This window comes from Colossoma macropomum, unplaced genomic scaffold (assembly GCF_904425465.1).
Source record: "Colossoma macropomum unplaced genomic scaffold, Colossoma_macropomum, whole genome shotgun sequence".
Taxonomy (NCBI): Eukaryota; Metazoa; Chordata; class Actinopteri; order Characiformes; family Serrasalmidae; genus Colossoma; species Colossoma macropomum.
The window spans coordinates 27728551-27749195 of NW_023494785.1; the positions used below are offsets into that span (position 1 = coordinate 27728551).

At 39.4% G+C, this 20645-nt stretch overlaps 1 protein-coding gene across 1 annotated transcript in view; it reads left to right on the plus strand.

The window, feature by feature from the left end:
- LOC118820991 (microtubule-associated protein 4) overlaps positions 1-20645 on the plus strand; it is a 98486-nt gene extending 77841 nt beyond the window's left edge. Inside the window, 12 exon segments of the mRNA XM_036589375.1 lie at positions 378-1480; positions 1901-2149; positions 3953-3969; positions 3971-4110; positions 4475-4534; positions 4925-5217; positions 7405-7476; positions 11412-11504; positions 12157-12238; positions 12346-12458; positions 15819-15990; positions 17083-20645. Of these exon segments, the coding sequence (XP_036445268.1) occupies positions 378-1480; positions 1901-2149; positions 3953-3969; positions 3971-4110; positions 4475-4534; positions 4925-5217; positions 7405-7476; positions 11412-11504; positions 12157-12238; positions 12346-12458; positions 15819-15990; positions 17083-17090 (2402 nt within the window). The 3' untranslated portion in view covers positions 17091-20645.

The following is a 20645-nucleotide window of genomic DNA, read 5'->3' on the forward strand; positions in this document are numbered from 1 at the left end:
AGAGACATTTCTGGAAGTAAGAGTCGGTGTGGCTGTTTGTTACCTTGCTTATGAGATTGTGAGCTGGTCTGCAGGTCAGCAGGTTGTGCTTTTGTGTAAGTGTTGTCCTCAGAAAGGAACACACACACTCTTCTTGACATGTTAGATGTATAGTGATAATTGGTGTAAAATTGTTTTGTAGTATGTTCCTTTAGGGAAAATATTTACTTGTTAATGTAGTTAATAGATGATTTATACCTATATACGTTTATTACCCCCGTTTAAAAGTAAGAAATAAGCATTGGAGACCAGCTATGTTTGTTGTTTATGATGCGTCGACTCTAATATAACTTTGAAAAAGTTCTTATTAATTAGTTTCACTTCTCTCTTTTAAACAGTCAAAACAGAGAAGACTAAGCCAGAGGTGGAAAAAATAGAGAGCCTCCAGAAGTCGGATGTGCTTGACAAGCAAGACAAAGTGGAGAAGATGGACAAGGTTGAGAAGACTGACAAGGTTGACATAGTTGACAAGAAAGAAAACATGGACATTGGTGACAAGCTTGATACATTTGACAAGGTGGATAAAGCTGATAAGACAAGTGTAGTTGAAAAGTCAGATAAGCCAGAAAAAGCTGAGCAGCTTGACAAAACTGAAAAGACAGATAAACCTGAAAAAACAGACAAGATTGAAAAAGCGGAAACGTCTGAAAAAGTTGAGAAGATTCCTGAAGTAAAGGCTTCTGGAGATAAAACTGATCTGTTTCCAAACGTGGACAAGGAGGAGAAGATGGACACAGTGGAAAAGGTAGAGCTGAAGACAGAAAAAGAGAAAGTTGACAAGGACAAGTTAGAACACAAAACAGAAAAGGACAGAGGTGAAAAAGAAAAGCTTGATGAGAAGTCAGAGAAGGACAAAGCTGAGTTTGATCAGAAGCTAGATGCAAAACCAGAAAAGGACAAAGCTGAGAAAGACAAACTGGATCAGAAGCTTGATGAAAAAACGGAAAAGGACAAAGCTGAGAAAGACAAACTGGATCAGAAGCTTGATGAAAAAACGGAAAAGGACAAAGCTGAAAAAGACAAGCTCGATCAGAAGCTGGATGTGAAAACGGAAAAGGACAAAGCTGAAAAAGACAAGCTCGATCAGAAGCTAGATGAGAAAACGGAAAAAGACCAAGCTGAAAAAGACAAGCTCGATCAGAAACAAGAAAAAGACAAAGATGAAAAGGAGAAAGTTGAACAGAAGACAGAAAAGGAGAAAGCTGAGTTGGGCAAAGATGAAGCACAAAAAACGGATGTTAAGGAAAAGACCAACCAGTCTGAGAAACTGGAGAAGCAGGAGAAAACTGAGAAAGCTGGAAAACAGGAGAAGACAACTGCCAAAGTGGAGAAGGAGGACAAAACCGAGAAGGCCAAAAAAACAGCGTCTAAGCTCGGGGCAAACAATGGCGCCAGCGCTGCCCCTGGAAAAGACTTGCCCAGTCCAGACAAGAAAACCAAGGTGAGCTAGGCTCTTTTCCCATCATGCCATTCTCCATTGGTCATGCTGCTATTGTTGTCGCTAATGCTAATGCGTTTTACTTTGAGGTATTTAAACTATAAATTTTATACACAACAAAAACCCAACACATGAAATTAATTTTCAGTGTTCAAGCCAACCAAAACAGTATTATTAAGCATACACTGATATGTTTCCCTTTACATATCAGTGAATACACATTAGTCATTCTTAATAGTGCTTTATTGCTTTAATATCTGGATTTGACATCATACCACACAGTAAATCAGCCAGTCAGTCTGGACTTCTTCGCATGTAACACTGCTTCCGCTGCTTGTATCCTGTTGCTGTTATCATTTGTCCTTTTATTCTTTTGTTACTCGTTTGCTCTCCATTTGTTGGGTTTGGTGTCCATCCACGCAGCCTGTTGCTGGGGCAGCCAAACCGAGCTCGGCCAAACCCCGGCCAAGCCCGGTATCCAATGCTGTGGCTGCTCCTAAGCGTTCGACCCTGACCCCAACCCCTACCTCCACAACTGCAACCTCTGCCACCCTCAGCAAAAAAGCACCCGTGCCCAAGGCACCCACACCCACGGCTGGCACCAAGCGGCCTGCTTCGGCTGCCAGCCGTCCATCCACCACCACCACAGCATCCAACGAGGTCAAGGCTAAGGTGAGTTCCTCTGCCATCCCTGCAAGATAAAAAAGTACCACGAAACCCCAAGTCCCCTTATAGTCCAGCACCCCTGCCACTCCTGCTTGCAAAGATGCCCTGTTTGTGGTCCATTTGCAACAGTGTTGTCAATGGCTTGACCATACCACATTTGCTGAAGCTGCTAATTTATATCATGTTTGTACTTTTTCAGTACTTGCAGCTAACATGCCGTACATACAAAGTAGAACATGTTAAAATGTATCAAGCAGGGCAGTCATGTATTTAACATTACATGCATTTCGTTTCTGCTTAGAACACTCAGCAAAGAACTTCTTTTCTGTTTCACATTGAGAAAAATCAACGACAGACTGTTGAGTTTAACAGATGGTTGTCAGTAAACTATACATAGCTGTCATCTATGTGCTTTCTGAGTAGTTGCTTGGAATATTAACCTTTCAAGCTCTCATAAAGGCAAGACTAGTAAGGCAGTAGATGTCAGTACTGGGACCTCAGGCAGTCTTTATTCATTATTTGCAACGAGAACTAATTGGAGGTTCAGGGAGATGTCATTGTCTCTGGATGACCTCACTCATAAAGTCTGGTAGGTATCTGGCTGTCCTATTGTCCCTAACTGGCTATCCTACTGACTCCTCTGGGCAATTTTGTTAGTTAGGTGTATCTAGGCCTTAGGGCAGGGCCAGAGAAGATCTGGTTTGGATGGAATATTTCTCAAGATAAACAAGCAATGTTGGACAGTAAGATAACTGTTCTTGCTCGAACCAGGATCCTTTGTGTAATATGCCTATTCTCCTGGCATGAGAACTCTCCAGGTAGGGTTGAGCAAGTTGATTTAATGGAAATAGTAGGAAAACAAATCAGAAGTTGGTTGACCGAAGTGTACATAATTTCACTCACTCCTAAAACAGAGCAACTGCTAAATAATGACAACCTAAAGCTTTTTCCTCAGCTTGCTGCAGATATTCATTGTCATGTGTGTTCCAACCAATGAAGAAAAAATGACAAAAAAATCGTATATACAGACACAACAGTGTTACACAATTTTGCTATCGAAAGTAATGTGGCATACATTGAGAGAAGAGTGGTAATATAAAGCATAGTCTGTAAAGTTTGTGACTAGCTAGGTTAGCTGCGTAACTCAGTTGACAGGCCAATTACAATACAATTCTTACACACATAACAATGTCAACTCAAAAATGAGCTAATATGCAGCTATACGTGTTGACAAATATCCTGTAATGTGTTACAACTACCAGTGACCCTCCAGCAAGTAGAAGCAAACTTTATAAGTTTATAAGTTATAGCGTGCTAACATTAGCTAATCCTATCAATCTCTCTTCACAATCACAAAAAAATGTGTAAAATATTTGTTGACTTAAAATTCTTTATGTAAAATAATCCAGCATTTAATTAGGACGTAGTAACTCATAAATGCAGAATATTTAATAATCTTCCAATAGCAGTGCCTTTCACATTAAAGAAATGCCACACTTTGTTTTAAGAGAAGTGTTATGGAAAATGCCACCTTAAGTTAAAGGATAAGTAAAATCACACATGCTGTGTTGTGTAAAGACTTTTATAAAGGGCAGAAACTCATTGGTAACCTTTGAAAACTGTTCTCATGGTCATTGGAATAAGACAGAATAAATGCTTATAAACAACTGAGCAGTGAAAGGGTGTGTGTTCATATTACCTCCTTACCATTTGTGAAATGGCTAACTAATCTTTTATACGGGTTCCCTTATCTTTCTTGATCCAGTTCATACTCTGGCTTAGCTGCAGTGTTTTTTTCTACTTGTTCAGACAACCACGGAGAAACGCCCCAGTGCCAAAGGCTACCGCTGCCCCTGCCCGAACTTCTGCCCCCAAAAACGGTACATCTACCACGGCAGCAAGCAAACCCACCACATCACTTACCTCCCGCACCACTGCAAGTGCCAGCACAGCACGACGCTCTCTGGGTAAGACCACACATACACTTCCTTTCATTCCTAAAGCTGTCAACAAGGGTTCTTTGGAGCCATGCCATAAAAAACTGCCCTAAAGAGCCTTTCAGCTGAGTGATTTAGACTGAGCTATTTAAAGAACCATCCATTAAGACATTCTTTAGGGAACCACAAGTGGGTCCTCCATGGCATCAGTCCAAAGAACTCCTTTTGGCACCTGTATTTTTCAGTGTACTTGTCTGTAAGTAATTGGGCAGTGACCTCTGTAAATATTGGGTTGTGCAAGCTGATTAATTTTTTAAAAACCGACCATAAATGTGTTGACCTTGTGAGCTCTTTAAGGGATTTATAACTCAGGTTTCGGTTTCAATGTATTCAGCTGCAAAGACTGAGAGCAAACCAGGGGAGGAGAAGAAACCAAGCACCCTGAAGACTACAGGTACAGCATTTATGTTTCATATATTCTCATTATTAAACAACTAAACAAGTCTCCACCATTCATGCAAGACTGACCCTAAATAGTGTATACTGCAACAGTGTGGAAGCAGACATGAAAGTAAAAGTATGCCTGGAAAATCAGTAAGCTCACAGCAGCTCAAGCTGTGGGTAATCCCTAACCCTATACAGCTGCTTGTCATCACGTCTTGCTGTGTTCATTTGTGGTCTGTGCTTGGATTTTTAGACGAAAAATTAACCTCCAGTGTTTTTTGAGAGTTTCATTGACATTTTAGATGCTGTAAAAGATTCCATAAGTTCTCTCTTAGAATGTGGTAAAATAAGTGGTTTTCGTGTGATTTCAAGTTATTTCCTCGCTACCCCTTCACTGCAGATTCCACCAGGCCCAAAACTACTCCCAGACCATCCACGACTACTACTAGCAGCACCACCACACGCACCCGTACCACTAAGCCTGCCACTTCCACTAGCACCACGAGCACCACGGTGCCAGAGCGGAAGCCCCCTGTGCCCCGTGCCCCTCGAGCTAGCTCTAGTACCACTGCGACCAGTACCACCACCCGGACAACCACCCGGCCTGGAACAGCCCCGGCACCCGATATTAAAAATATACGCTCCAAGGTTGGCTCTACAGACAACATCAAACACCAGCCTGGAGGGGGCAAGGTAGGGCAATACAAGTAAAGTCTGTAGCTGTATTTTAAGATTGTGTCATACAGGAGTTAGCATTTAGCGTCTGGCATGGTTCTTATGCTGTTAAGTTGTAGCCCTTTAATCAGAAAAGACACGTTGTTCAGTCCATCTGGTCATGATATCATTAATGAAGAGATACTAAGTAAGACCATGAGTGATAGACAGTTACTGCTTTCAACCAATTAGAAAGCCAAATGAGCCACACAGATCCAGATAATCAGAAATTCTGCCCAGAATCTCTGAATTTGCAAATGTCCAGTGGTTTGTGTGCATTTGCCAGGCTGATTAGTAAGAGCATAGCCTACTACAACTAAACAGCACCCAGTTTCCTAAAGTTTGCAAAGTTACGACCATCTTCATTTAAAGACGAGCATTCAAAGAAATTCTTGTGCTACCATTTTAGTATGACATTTTTAATGGTGCCTTTGCAGGACTGTGACTCTCTAGCTTGTTAGCACATTTACTCTCAACTCTTGAAACACCTGCATGTGACTGAACACTTTTACACTGAAACATATTCTCAAGCACTGTTTGTTTTTTCAGTCAAGTTTCAGGAACACTTTGCTTGTAGGGTGTTCAAAAGGCGACAAGACATCTACATACTTACACATTTATTAAGGCTTATTCCAGTAGACGTCGTCTGTAATGAAGTTTCGTTCTGTCAACTTTGATGTCAAGATTGCACAACACCTAAGTCAGGTGACTTTTTTTTCTGACATTGGGTCATGTCTTGACACTTCTTTGGTAAAATGATATAGCATGTCATAACCAGAAGTTCTAAAAACTGACTGTTTTGTACATACTGTAAACTTTACTTTTTAATATTACAAACCGCAGGAAGTGTTATGGCACAAACCAATCTCGGAAAAAACAATACCACCTGACATAAATGTGTCAGCTTGTCATCAAAGTTGACAACTGTGACCTTCATGAAAAATGACACCCACTGGAAGAAGAGTAAACGTTTATGTAGGTCTATTTCAGTTGTCGTGAAGGTCTTTTTAAGGGATCATATAGCGTTATGAACACTGTGCTACAGTAAGATGTTACTTAACTTTCTTTCAAGGATTTTGTATTTTTTTAAGTATGGAACAGTATTAGGCAATGTTACAGTTGTATGCAAAAGTTTGAATACCCCCAGTCAGTTTACATGTAACTTACATTCTAAGTGAAAATAAGTTAACGCGTCCTCTGCAGGGAACAAACTTAAATTTGACATTTTTCTGTAATTGTTGTGCACAATTTCTGTTTATTCACCTTTTATTTTTTTCCAGAATATGTTAAATTCACTGAATAAATAGTAATTGTTCACTAAAATGTGCAGTAGTGTGTTCTCTGTAGTGGATGTGTTAACTTATTTTCACTTAGAAAATCAACAAGGTATGTCATTTGACCAGGGTACCTAAACTTTTGCAAATGACTGAATATACCAATTTTATATCTTTCATCATCTAATAACTGGTTTTGTTTGTGCAAAAAGGAAGTCACTGTCTTCATGTGATGCATGGCCCGAAAGTTATTTGCCCTAAAACTGTCCTTTCGTACTCTGCCTTGAAGACACTGAGCTGTATCATGCCCCTTCTTTCTAATGCTATTGCTAATTATGACAGATTCTTCTTCTTGTTCTACCTCAGTCACTGCAGTCATACCTATGACCCAACAGTAATCACCTTTTTGTTTGTTTATTTGCTCATGATTGTCCCCTAATACCACCTTTTGTCCACCTGGCATGCCATTCTCTCATTTTCTCTTTCACCCATCAGTCTTTTTCCTGGCTGATCTCTCTCTTCAGACTTAACTGCACAGCACTAGTCACTGTTACCTTTTATACTTACCAAAGAAACTTCTTCTGTCACCGGTAATCAGGGCATGGTTAGAGACAGTCAGCACAGCTGTGGAATCAACTTGACCTGCTATTGTGCACCTGAAGCATGATGTCTTCCTTCACAGCATGTTGAATAAAGAAGAAAGGTGCATGGATCAAAACTGAGTTTGAAAGCTGATTAGAGTGATTAGAGGAGGAACATGAACATGCAAGCTAGATGCCTGTCAAGTTTTTCCTCTCATATGTAGGTTGAGGTTGTTCTTTTGCTCTGATCAGAGACCAGGGCCCAGTGTTTTGGTGTGAGTGACTGAGGGGATTTGGGGTTGTCTCCCCAGGTCACAGTTTCTCAAAGCAGGACGGATGCTCTGGCTCAGGGCTCCACCTCCAAAGAGACCAGCCAGGGCAAAGTGAGTTTTCTCCATATTCCACACTCCACACTTTTATCTCCTTCAAGTCTCTCAGTCTGTTCTTGCCTATGCCTTCTCAGTTTCCTTCTCAGTTTTTGGCCCCCCCCTCATTTTCTCTCTCCCCCTCACATGCTGTAATTCTCCTTCTCTCTCTCCTTCTCTCTCTCTCTCTCTCTCTCCTCTCGCTCTCTCTGTCTCTCCCTTCCATGAACACCATTTTGTCTTTTTTTTTCGGTTTCTTTTTCCGTAGCGCCCTTTTTTTCACACATTATCTCTCCTCCACAGGAGTGAGAGTCTTTAGACTGTTTCCATGACTTTTATTCTGCATTCTCTGCATTCATTTTTAAAAAATTGCTGTCTTAACAGAGCATCTGATTGGCTACAGCTATGTATGATAGATGTTTGGCATGCAAGCCTTTCTGAAAACTGTATTTGCCTCTGCTAAAGACAAATATCTACGAAATCCTGCTGTGAAGGTGTGCTATATATAGATTAGGAGCTGACCTAGAATTCGTGTCATTTTTAAATAGAGTGGCCAGTGGAAAGCACAATGTAAGAGTGCTTTGGCTTATGTCTGGAAGGAAGCTGCTGAGCTTTGTCCTTGAGCTAATACTCACTGCAGCTCTGTCTCACTGTCAGTTTTCGCTGTAAAATTTGTTATAGAGCTACCAAAGGCTGAGGGGTCAGACAAGGTCTTTTAGATCTCATTTAAGCCTTATCACAGCATTGAAATTGCCCTGGGTAACCATTACATAATCTGAAATAATTCTGAAAGAAAGTGCACACACACAGCTGTTTGGAAATTCGGTCATCTATAAGGCCTCACAGTGGCTACTTTCTCATTAAGTTTATAAATGGATTAATGTATACGCTTTCAGTAATCAAATGTGTTGTTGGAGGACTTATAGCAGCTAGACAAAGATATAGGCCTCAAACATGTTCTGAAACAATATTTACCAAACGAAATAACACAGCACCAAATGTGATATGGCCATTGTGTGTGCTCACATTCTTTGTTGTTTCCCGAATTCTATATATATGTTTTATTTTTCTTCTTTATAGTACAGTTCTGCCCCTGTTGAATGTTTTGGTGAAAAATAAGTTAATTTATTAGCACCGGTATTTCTTTGTCACTACACCTTTTAAACCTTGAACCATGTGAGCGTGCAGCTAGAAGGCAGTCCTTTGTGCAGCTGTTGGTGCATAAGAATCAACTTAAATCTCCTTATAGGCAGGATGGTACAGAATCTTATTCATTTCTGTTGTACTGTACCCAGATCCAGCACTATTTCTCCCTCTTTAACAATCAAAAATATTAAATCCGTCCGACACAACCTATCAACTTCCAGTTGTTGATAGATCTGTTATGAAATGTTTTGAGGTATCATTTTTTAACTATGTGTATTGGAGTGCACCCAGTGTTATCCAGTTCAGTAGTGACAAGATGTTTTATCAGTACATGTGAGATGCTGTGAGGCAGAATGCATGTGGCAAGACAAAGTCGTCTTATAATTCAAAAGCTAGGGTCAGCTAGCCAACCAGTCAGCACTCCGTAGCTGCAGTGCTGACATCTTACTTTCATACCTCTAAAAAACCCATTGCTGTAGACAAGCAAACACATAACTGTTTTACTCGGTGTCTTGATAGCACATTGTTCTGTTTTCTAGGAAAAAATAAGTTACCGTGTCCCTGGTTCCTCTATAGTCTTTTCACATTCCCACAACATTGAGTTTTTAAGTTTTAGATGCATTGCAGTTATTGAGTGCTAACTGGTTGGAAAGCTTGCCAGTAATTAAACTCCCTTCTGCGGTGGTCTTCTCATATAAGAATAGAAATTTAAATTAAAAAAAAAATTGTGGAGTCTCTCTGTAGACTGGCTCTGATACCGCTGGGTCTTTAGAATTCACTCACACTTGTCATTCCTTCACTTGTAGAATTCTCACCTACATCGTGTCTAAAAAAATAATGAAAAAAAAATGTAAAAATGGTGTTATCATATGTTCTGCTGAGCTTTTCATAGTGATACTATATTGTCACTGTCAGAACAAAACCTCCAATCTTGACTTCTGTCATTTTTCTTTTTTTTCTTCTTCGTAATTTGACAGTGCTAGCTGCCACATACACTTTAAAAAAGGGAATCAAACAGCTTCAGTTGATTGAAATGTAGCTGCCAGAGTTCTTACTAGAAGTAAAAGAAGGGACACATCACCCCTATTGTTAAATACCTACGCTGGCTACCAGTAGGTTACAGAAGAAAGTTTAAGGTAGCTATTCCCGGTCTGTAAATCACTTAATGGTGTAGGAGCAGTGTATTTATCTGATATGCTGCAGCGATATGAGCGGAGCAGAACATTCAGATCATTAGGAACTAGTTAGTTATTCCTGCCGATGGTAAAGACTAAACATGGAGAAGCAGCATATAACTACTATGCTGTTAATAAATGGATTCAGTTCAGCTCAGTTTAAAACACTTGGCTCTATTGCACTTCTCTCCTGTAACAGCACCGTATTATTTTGGTTTCACTTTTAATTTTAATGATTCTTCTCTTTTAAAATCTATTGTTTTAATCAGTTTTTAAAATTTATAGTCTCCTTTGCTACTTTTTAAATGTGTCTTTTTTTTATTAATTTGTGAAGTACTTTTGAATGACCGCTGTCACTTTTAGAAATAAAGACACATTTTTCATTCGTCAAGGTACAAACAATATAAACATACCCTCAAAGGTACAACCATGGTTTTAAGGTCCAATTGTGTACCCTAAAGAAGTTTTTTCCCAGATGAAAAGTACTGAGATGTTCCCTTGAGTGTACCACCCCAGTGACAAGAGGGGTACTGCCCCAGTGACAGTTTACTACCTTTATTTCTGAGAGTGGTGTATAAAAGCTATGTAAATAAACTTGCCTTGCCTTGATGTGAAATACTTTGTTCTAGAGATACTTGCTGAGTCAGAATTGTTTACAGTGGTGGTGATAAGAACCAGACAACACCTGAAGAATTAAATGTGCCTCTAAAAGCAGCATCATAGAAAGTCATTACATGAAGAGGTTGTGAATACACTGCCTGATGTTTGGTGACATTGTTTTACGACAGTTTTGAGACGGTTTTGGTGTTTTTTTCCCATCTAAGTCTGTGCGTTTTTCTTCAATTAGCCATTTGACATCAAACCCCCCTGAATGACTTTATTTACATTTAAACAGTTGAATTATGGTGAATTTTGGAATTTCTTTTTACTTACGTTGAAACTTGAGTTTTTCTTTCTCCTGTAAAGTTACTTTTTGAAGAGGTTTTGTTTTGACACTGATGATATGTGAGTTTGTACATCATGTTTACATAGCTGCAATTACCAAGTGCTTTACATTACAGATTTACATGTCGAGCACTCATTTATGTGTTGATGATGAAGCTCGAGATAGTCATGGGGTGGCTTTTCCTATTTCAATTACTTAATGACTGGGGCTTTAAACCACAACTGTTCTGTATGCTTTTTTAAGATAAACGAGTCCAAATGTCTTGAGATCATGTTTACATCAAAATGTGACCTACTTTGAAGTTATGTAGTCTATATTGATTTTCCATCTTTTGCTTAAGGCATCAGTATTTTCTTAATCACTGATGTGGACATGCTCAATCATTAAGTCTCATTTCTTCCTGGTACTAATGCCACACTCATTTCTATGTATGGTGGGGGGAAAGGCGTTTGTATAGACGTCATTTTATTGTTCCTAACTGAGAATGGTACTTTAAACACAGCATGGCATGTATGTTCTAGTTAACAGTAGCTGCTAGCCTAATGATTAGCCTCACCGTCACTGTAAATAGTGTAGTACTTGTATAAGCTTGTAGGTGCTTCAGCTTTCCCTCTTTGTCCTGTCGTCCTCTTAACCTGGTGATCCCTGGTGTCCTTCTGCTCTCTGCCTGCCATGCTGTGTTATAGGTTCAGATAGTCTCCAAAAAGGTGGACTACAGCCATGTTACGTCTCGCTTGGGTTCCAAGGACAATATCAAGCATGTCCCTGGTGGAGGGAACGTAAGTACCGTCACTGCATGAGATCAAACCATCAGCAGAATCGATGCAATCTTCATCACTCTCCTCGCTCCTTATTTAAAATAGAGTTGGAACACTCTGACAACCACAAGGATAAAGCAGTACACAATTCAATTCTGTTTTATTCTGTTTGTGAATAGTCATTTGCGTTGATGCGCAGTGTGGAATGGTGCTAAGTGTCATGCTCATGATATGCGCTTTATAGAGCAGCAGGCTTTTGAGCCAGTAACAGCAGAATTTTGAATTTTAATTCCTCTTCATGGCTACCTGACGCATCTCTTACTTCTCTCTTTGATCTGTGGCTTCTCCTTTAGTTCTCAGAGTTTCACAGCTTCTAGCACTGCTGACAATAACATAAATAACAATTCTGCCATGTTTTCTGAATCACAGTTTATGTCAGCTAAACTGTTTCATTTTATATCTTCCTTTTTTGTATCCTGTGAGTCTTTTATATCTTTTGGCGTCCAGTGAGTGTCAGATCAGCCTCTGTCCAGCCTGTGTTGATTTTCTGCACTGCATGTAGATTTCAAATACAATCAGGGCAAATAAAAACAGGGTAGGATGGTGCAGCACCAGCACTGAACCATAAAACTCTTCCCCTTCTTTTACATGTGCCACTTTGATGTGTTCACAGGTGCAGATTCTCAATAAGAAGGTTGACCTGAGTAAAGTGACCTCAAAGTGTGGTTCAAAGTCCAACATCAAGCACAAACCAGGTAAGAGCCCTCATGGCTTGGACCTGTATCTTACCAGATAATTACTTGAAGGTTTTTGGGGCAGATGAAGACATTATAGATGAAAAAGTTTTTATTGTTTCTTGTAGGAGGTGGAGATATAAAGATTGAGTCTCATAAAGTGAACTTCAAAGAAAAAGCCCAGCCCAAGGTGGGCTCTTTGGACAACGTCAGTCATGCACCTGGTGGGGGGAATGTTAAGGTGAGATTTGGGGTAAAGGGAAAATGGCTTTGCCACACTTTTCACTCTTTTTACCTACAGTTTTGCTTGAAAAAATACTTTAATTAAATTCTAAACCTGCATCTTTCTGCATTCTGAAAATCATGACATTTGGCATAGTTGTGTTATAAATTGGATTCTTGTTTGGAGACTCCAGGTTTGGAGTCTAATATTCTGTATCTGTGGTGTAAATCAAAATTAGAGTTTAAGATTCTGCATGTGCTGGGCAGAATAACAAAAGCGCTTTAAGTAACTAAAGCACAATTACAAAGGCAGCTACACAGGTGAGTCATGTTAGGTTGAATGCCAGTTAGCCATTTGTACAATCTATAAAAACGTTTGATCATGATTACTTGATATTTGATGTTTTTGAAGTAACATCAAGCAACTACCGAGACTTCTAATGAGGTTGCAAATGTGTTGCCAATATTGTTGTTCAGTTACCATAACAGCATTTACCAACAAAACATTATGAAGGAACTATAAAGAAGAACAGTATTTGCATGGTGAGACATGCTAACAAGGATAGAACACTCAACAGTAGTGTTGCTGAACTCCACAATACTACACAAAAGCTCAAAACCACACCAGAACTGAAACACCACCACTGTGACCGAGACCAAAGCTTTACACAGCAGGCTTCACAATACAGGACTGCCTACTGGAAATCACTCTTAGTTAAGGTCAGTACACATAGTCTGATGTAAAGAGCACAAAACCTTCAGCACCCGAACAGTGAAAAAAATAATATGGTCCAGTTGTCTTTGACCTAAAGATCCTAAATTGTATGGGATGTCATCTCATCAGAGACGTTCTAAGGTGATTACAGCTAAACAAATTTAAAGGTGCTTTCATGAACTCCAGGATGAAGTCACATGTCTTCCACGGACTCCTTCCAGTACATACCTTTTCACCTTTTGTTCAGTATTCTCCTACACAAAGTTCAAAACATGTATGACAGCATTCAGGTTTTTGCTCTGAATATGGTGATTCCTACATCTTAATGAGGCGCTTGATAATAATATATTCTGCAGTGCATCTGTTAACCTCTCACAACTTGGGATCACAGTAACATACAAAACAAAACAGGAATGAGTAATAAAAAAGAAGATAAATTTCCTCTGACAAATTTCCTTTAAGTAGTGGTCGATTTGTTGGCGCAGTGCATTGTGTATCATTTTCTTTACAGCTGAAAGCTCATATACAGCTTTCAGTAGGATTTAATGTGAAGTCATCACCCACAAAATGTGTTGTATGTGTTTCAAAGTAAAAAAAAATGCTGTTTTCTCATTGTTTTCCCTTTCTTTAACATATTTTCTGTTTGTTTTGTTAATATCCACAAAACTCAAGATCCATTTTAAGTTCTACATTTTGTTGTATTTTAAAAACATCTCTTGCTCTATTCAGTAATTAAGCTCCCTCTGAATCTTTGCGATTTGATGGCCCCCAAAGATTGACTTTGGCATCTTTCTGCAGAAATAAAGATGAAGTATGAGGGATTTTGCAGTTTTTGGAAGGAAAGGCTAGGGTGTAAAAATAAGTGAGCTCTGTCCTAAAGGTAAATGGAGGGCTGTCTTAAAGCTCTCATTTATTTTTACTCAGATGCTGTACTGGAGGACCACCAAGCTGCATAGTTCAGCATTTGCCCTGTTTCAACTCCTCAGCTGTTGATAAAGGCCTTTTTCCATGGAGTCAGTTATGTAAGAGTTGGGAAAACATTAAACCATGCAAGCTGTAGCCCTCCAAGACTGCATTTCGAGTAACGAGACATTTAACGTTTTGAGTGGGTCCAGAAAAAGCCTCCAACTGAATTATAGGTTGTGATGTCACCTTTCCCCTCAGCCTATGGTCATCCATCTCTGCATGAGAATTTCCATGTCTGTACTCTTCATCTGCGCATATTCATTCACATAAGGCTTTACTTTCATTCCTTAAAAGAGAACAGCACAGGCTTTATGATGATAAAATTGCACTGAACAGTTTTTATTACAGTGCTTTATAAATTTATTGGCAGGAAGAAATGAGGAAAAAGGCTTGTCTTTGTTTATCAGCTTGATCTTGAAGTAACATTGTTCAAATGGATAAAAGAAGTGAAAAACCTCATGTTACAGTTATATATACAGAATCACTCCAAATCTGTAAGAGTTCTTGGTCCTCACCTCTGGATTGTGCTGCTTGAAGATTCGACCTCCTGGCAACCAGATATTTTATCTAATATTCTAATATTCCATTTTATTTCATGGAATCTGTCAAGTATACCCAGTATGCCCTATCAATCCTAACATTTCCTAGGACCTTTGTAATTTAAACAGTCCCACCACCGTACTTCACAATAGTCCTAATTAGCTTCAGTGACATTCAGTGAACTTATCCTTGTGGTTTGATGATCACAGAGGTTTTCTTCTTGCACGCTTTCTAATAGTTTCATGACTTGGATGTGGTGTCTGATTGTAGTTTTGGAGACTTGGTAACCCTGGACTTCTTAAATAGGAATGGATGGAATGTAACAGTGCCTAGTCTCATGTGCTTTAAAAAGTATATTATGAATGAGAATTTGTGCTTTTCTTTATAAGAGTATTTGAGACATATGTTTGTGAGAAATATTGGTATTATATTGGTATGTGATATTGGTATTTCAGGCTAAGATCAAGCTGATAAACAACAAAAAGGATATTTTTCATAGCTTTTTTTGCTCATCTTACCAATGGTGCCTGTAATTCTGGAGGGCACTACTTCCAGGTACTGTATATAGTAGTTAAAAATAGGAATACAATTAATGATAATTTACACTTGATAATATTCCATAGTTCTGTACTGTAAACATTGTAAAGCATGATAAAACTTCTGTTATTTTCAGACATAAATACCGTATGAAGGTACTGATCAAGCTTACAGAGAATCAGACAGTTCCCAACAGCTTTACATACAAGACCTGAGCACTTCATTTCATTCAGAATTGGTTGAGTGCATGTGCGATGATAGCATGGCTGTTTATCATGTTGTGCTTTTTTGTATTTAAGTTAAAAGATTTATTTTTAGTATAAAGTCTTAGAATCTGATGCATTCTATCATACATTTTTAATAAGTGTAAATATATTTTGCATTTTTGAGTTTTGCTGCCAGCCTCATATGCGATTTAATGCCTTGCTCGTGTACTTTGTGCCATCACAATCAAGTCGTGAGCATTGCGAGACATTTTTTTGGTTGATGAGCATTTTTTTGGTTGATGCTTTGTTTTTCCATCCTACATTGCTTACTACATACCCTCATTCATGGGGGATCACATACGCAAATCCATTCCATCTCCATCTCTCCTATTGACATGCTGCTATGTGTTTCTAGGCTGAGGGGCAACAGGAGACAGTTGAGGGGAGTGGGGCTCCCTCTAGTGGCTCCTTGGCACCCCAGCCGGCAGCCAGTCCTGCCCAGGAGAATGGGCTGAAGGAGGGCACTCCATGTGGGGGCGATGCACTCCGGGACCCCCAGGGCCTGGACTCGCTCATCCCTGAAACAAGTAAGTTTGTGTGTCACCCTGCTCCTGTCCCAAGGTCCACTCTATGACCCTTCCCTTGGAAGCCCCTGTTATGTGTAAAATGTAATCAGTCCAGTAGCTCAGAGGTACATGTAGAAAACTTGCTTGATTGGTCATTTTGTGTAGGGAGTATGTTAGTCATGCAGTCTGTACTGTGTGTTTTGATGGGCATGATGTTGGTGCGTTGGTGTTGGTGATGTAACGTCTGTCTTGGTAATATTAAAAATGGCAGCAGGTTCTGATTTGGGACTTTGCCTTGGCATTTTCTTATTGTACTTTTTAGCTTCTCTGGTATATTCTAGAAAGGGGTATGTTCTACATTTTTGTGTAGCAGCCATAGATGATACTTAAAGCAAGGGCTATCACTGCAATGGTAGTTAACTGTAGATAAGGCAGGTGAAAGCTTGGGTCATACTACTTGGGTTGTTGACAGATACCTTAAGAATTGGCATTACCTCCTTATAGAGTTGTTCTACATGATTTACATCATTATTTGTTACAAATACAATATTTAATGTCAGATTTCTATACATCAAGAAAAAAGATCATGTTTTTTATTTAAAGTTCATATATACAGATGTATGCAAGAGTTTTTTGATTTTCTTAGTAAGAATAAGTTTTCTCAACACATCCTCTACAGAGAACACACACCTGCACATTTTACTGCATTATTTTTATTTGCTGAATTTAACGTAATGGAAACAAATAAAACATAAAATGTGGCTTGTACAGAAGTTGACATTTTCTGTTTTATGTTTCATTTTTCAAAATGTTAAACTAAAAAAAATAAAAGAAATGGTACGCCAGCACATGCAGGAAAAAGTTTGTTCCCAGTAGAAGATTCGATCATTAATTTTCACTCAGAAAATCAACAAAACTAGTTCAAATGGTCAAACATATTTGCATACGACTGTATTTATTCATGTTATTCATTTGTAATTTGATTTCTGATTTTCTTGTATTTGTGTTCATTCATTTTTGTATTTGTTATTTTTGTTAAAAAAAGAAAATGACTCTATAATCTTCTTTCCAAGGCCCCTGACTACTGAATCATCTTGACTTCTTATTTTTCAGGCATCTAATTCTGCTTTTTGCTGTCACTTTACCCTTTTCATTTCAATCCCCCAACACCTCCTCTCCTGACCCTTTCTCCTCCCTTTAATGGCCAATCCTCCTCCTATCTTTCTGTTTTTCCAACACCCCCCTCCTCCGCTGCAGATTGAGTCTTTCAAGCTAAACTTCCGCGAGAAAGCGCGCTCTCGCACGGACCACGGCGCTGACATCATAACCTGGCCTGCCCTGGGTGACAGCCCCGCCCACCCCCATCCGCTCCGCAGCAGTGTCTCGCTCAACGACTCCTTGGCGACCGCCGGCTTCCCTCGCTCCTCCACAAGCCCTGCCCTCGTCCTTGCCTCTCAAGAGCAAGGGTGCAGCTCTGGCTCACTCACTGGACTCCGGACGTGACCTCCTCTGCTCATCGGTTAACTCACAAAACCTCGGCCCCTCCCTTCGCAGACTGTTTCAGTCTGGTAATGAATAGATGAAATGAATATAGCAGAATCTCTTCGCCCACCTCTCCTCAGCTACACAACTCACGTTGTTCGTACTCACTTGGTCGCAACACTATCCATTAGAGCATGATGTAGGCTAGTTCTCCTGGCAAGTTTGGTCTTCTTCAGTACTGCAGTCTTAGCAGGATCTAATCTCTGTTAGGATCTCCCATGGTGTAATCAACTGGATAAATACATGACCTATACTCCCGTGTTTACTAAGCTGATGCAAGTACTCATTTTAGAGATATCAGCCCATAGTTTTGTGTTGCAGCTCTTTGTTCAGTATGCGGGGCTGTCACGTGATCCTGTAAGAACCATCGACTACCCTGCTTCGATATCCCCCACTCTCATAACTCTCATAACTTACTCCCATCCTTCGCTGTCCTCCATAACAACTCATGTTTAAAACAAAGTAGTCTGTTTCAGCTGTAGGTTGATCTAAATCTCTCTAAAATTCTGTGTTTTGTGATGTGTTTGAGTGAACTCTGTGGCTATGAGCTGTGTTCTATTACGTTTGTTTGACTTTTCATTTCTCGTTGTGCTTGGTTGTTTGGTTCTTTTATTGTTTTTTCTTCTTGTAAAGCAATACATTGGTCTCTGCCTATAGGACGTTCTTCTTGAAACTTCTTGAAAAATACGCACAGGAAGTAAAGCTTACATCTCAGACACAGCTCCACATGGGTCTCGGAAAGTGTGCGTGGTCAGCAGGTGGTGAGGGAGGTTCATGGAAGGTAAAGAGCGAACGTGTGAGAAAGGGTGTTGATGTATGAAGTGGATGTTACGTGAAGTTGACTTGACCTGAAGCTATTAACGATGAACCGTCGTCAATCGTGATAGATGTTCGTGGTTGGATGGACCTGGTGTCATGGCTGAAGCATGTTTGAGATGGAAGGAGGAACGAAGCCTTGTGTCATTCAAGTTTGTGCCTCTTATCCTAATTACCTGAAATTGGAAAGAGCCTGGGTCTGCCACTGCCTTTGGGAAGATACAGAGACATTCAGAATGTCACAGCCTGACACAAAACCTTTTCTTTTAGCTAGATTAATTGTTGCTTAATGAAGACTTAGTTGGACTGTACCTACATTGTACCTATACCTAATCGTGCTTACTGTTCCAGCAGAGGTGTTTCAGAGAGCTAAAAGCATAGCTTAACCTTTATTAAAGTGTCAACAATGCACATGGATATTCAAACGAGATGTTAGAGACAGTAGACCATTACGCTGTAGCTTATTTTTCTTGTAGCACTCAATCTTAGTCGCCTCTAAATAGCCTTTTTTATGCAGTCCGAATATTGTATCCCGTTCAAAAAACTGTACACGTCACATAGTTCTATGGTGCTGTGTCTGTTCTACAGTGGAGAAGGGAGATGTTTTCTTAGTAGCTTTTCCTGTTTAGGGTTAAGACAGTGGCGAGGATGAATAAGGGTAGTTCTTTGGTTAGAAATGCTACTGCAGTTTTGCCCTCTTTTTAACCTCAAATTAATGCAACTAATGGAAGAAAAGGCACTACCATAAAAATGATCTTACCTATCTTTCGTCACTATTATTTACCATCAGTTATTGAAGGTTTTAAGCATTTTTAATGAATCACAGAGAAGTATAATGCACATGCATATTAAGCGCGAATCTACATTATCACAGAAATATTTGATTGAGGGAACTGGCATTGATAAATCATTGACTCAGTATTGAACTAGGGAAAAAACATTGTATCTTAAATTTTATTTAGGCTCATGGGCAATAACGGTTATTATTTATGTAGAAGTGTTTTTGACAAATGAGAGGTTTGTAGATATTTGTATTTGAGCTGTGTTGTTGTGCAGCTTTCAAATGCTCTGGGTATGGCCCTCTTATTGAGGTCTGACTGTATTTTGTAACCGCCAGCTTTGGTCGTTTTAAAGTCAATTCCCTGTGCCTGAACGCAGCCATCTTACTGTCAAGTGCAGTGTACTCTGCTTTTTTTCATTGAACACTTTCTTGGTTCTCCTCAACTTCTAGCACACGGTTTAATGTAAATATATATTTACGGTTTATACATTCAGCATCGCCGCAGGGAAGGAAAAAAACGAGATGGAATAGATGAAAAGAATATTAATTATGTTTTAAAAGGGTGTCGAGTACAGATTTGTACCTTTTAAGGTTTTTAGGGAGTGTGCTTGTCATTATTATTATTGTTATTAAGATCATTATGATTTCAGTGATTATTATTAATATTTATTATTATTATCATCATTATTAAAAACTAAAGTTGGTCTGCCTTTTTTTTCCCCTGAGAAAAGGGCTGAGGTGAAAGAATGTTTTTGAAACATAATGTACTAAACATGCAAGACACTTGTATTTGTGTTTCTGTCGTACCGCCATTGCTTTGGTATGCTGGTTGTGGCTGTGGGTTGTGTGTTAGACTCCTACAAGCAAAATGCAAGGTTTGTGCAGAGGTCTTGATGAATCTCGATGAGACTCGTATTGCTCCTTGCCCATCTCCACCTTCTAGTCTTAAAATCTGAATAGCACACTGCAGGCATGATGTCCTTAGTTAAACGGTTAAAGATGTAAGAGCAGGGTATCGCATTGAATGTTTTCGATTTGCACTGTTTTATTTCTGCCATGAAGGACCAGGGCGCCCTGTTGAGGCAGGGAACGAGAGGAGAGGTCCAGTGTAACGTGTGAAATTGGGGATCTCACCATGGCAAGCTTCAGTACTTTATCATAAAGTCATAAATACAAAGCATACCACCCTCGCTCAAGCCGTATTGAGGCTTCAGAAGACTACCACACGCTTACATCAAATTCTAATAAGATTTTATTGAAATTCCCCTGTGATGGCGTGGGAAGCCCCTTAAATGCGCTTCTGCTAATAGAGAGTACTAAAAGAAAACATACTAAGAGCATGCAGAACAAGTGGGATGTGTTTGGTAGACTTGTCATTTGCAGACATTGTCCATTTGCAGACATTGTCCTTTGTTTTGTTTTCCATTACATTTGAAATTCATTTTATTTTCTGGTTTGAAAGAAGTGTTTATTGTGATCAATTGTTAACTAGTGATGTGATTATTAAACATTAAATAAAATAAGGTGTTTAAAAACA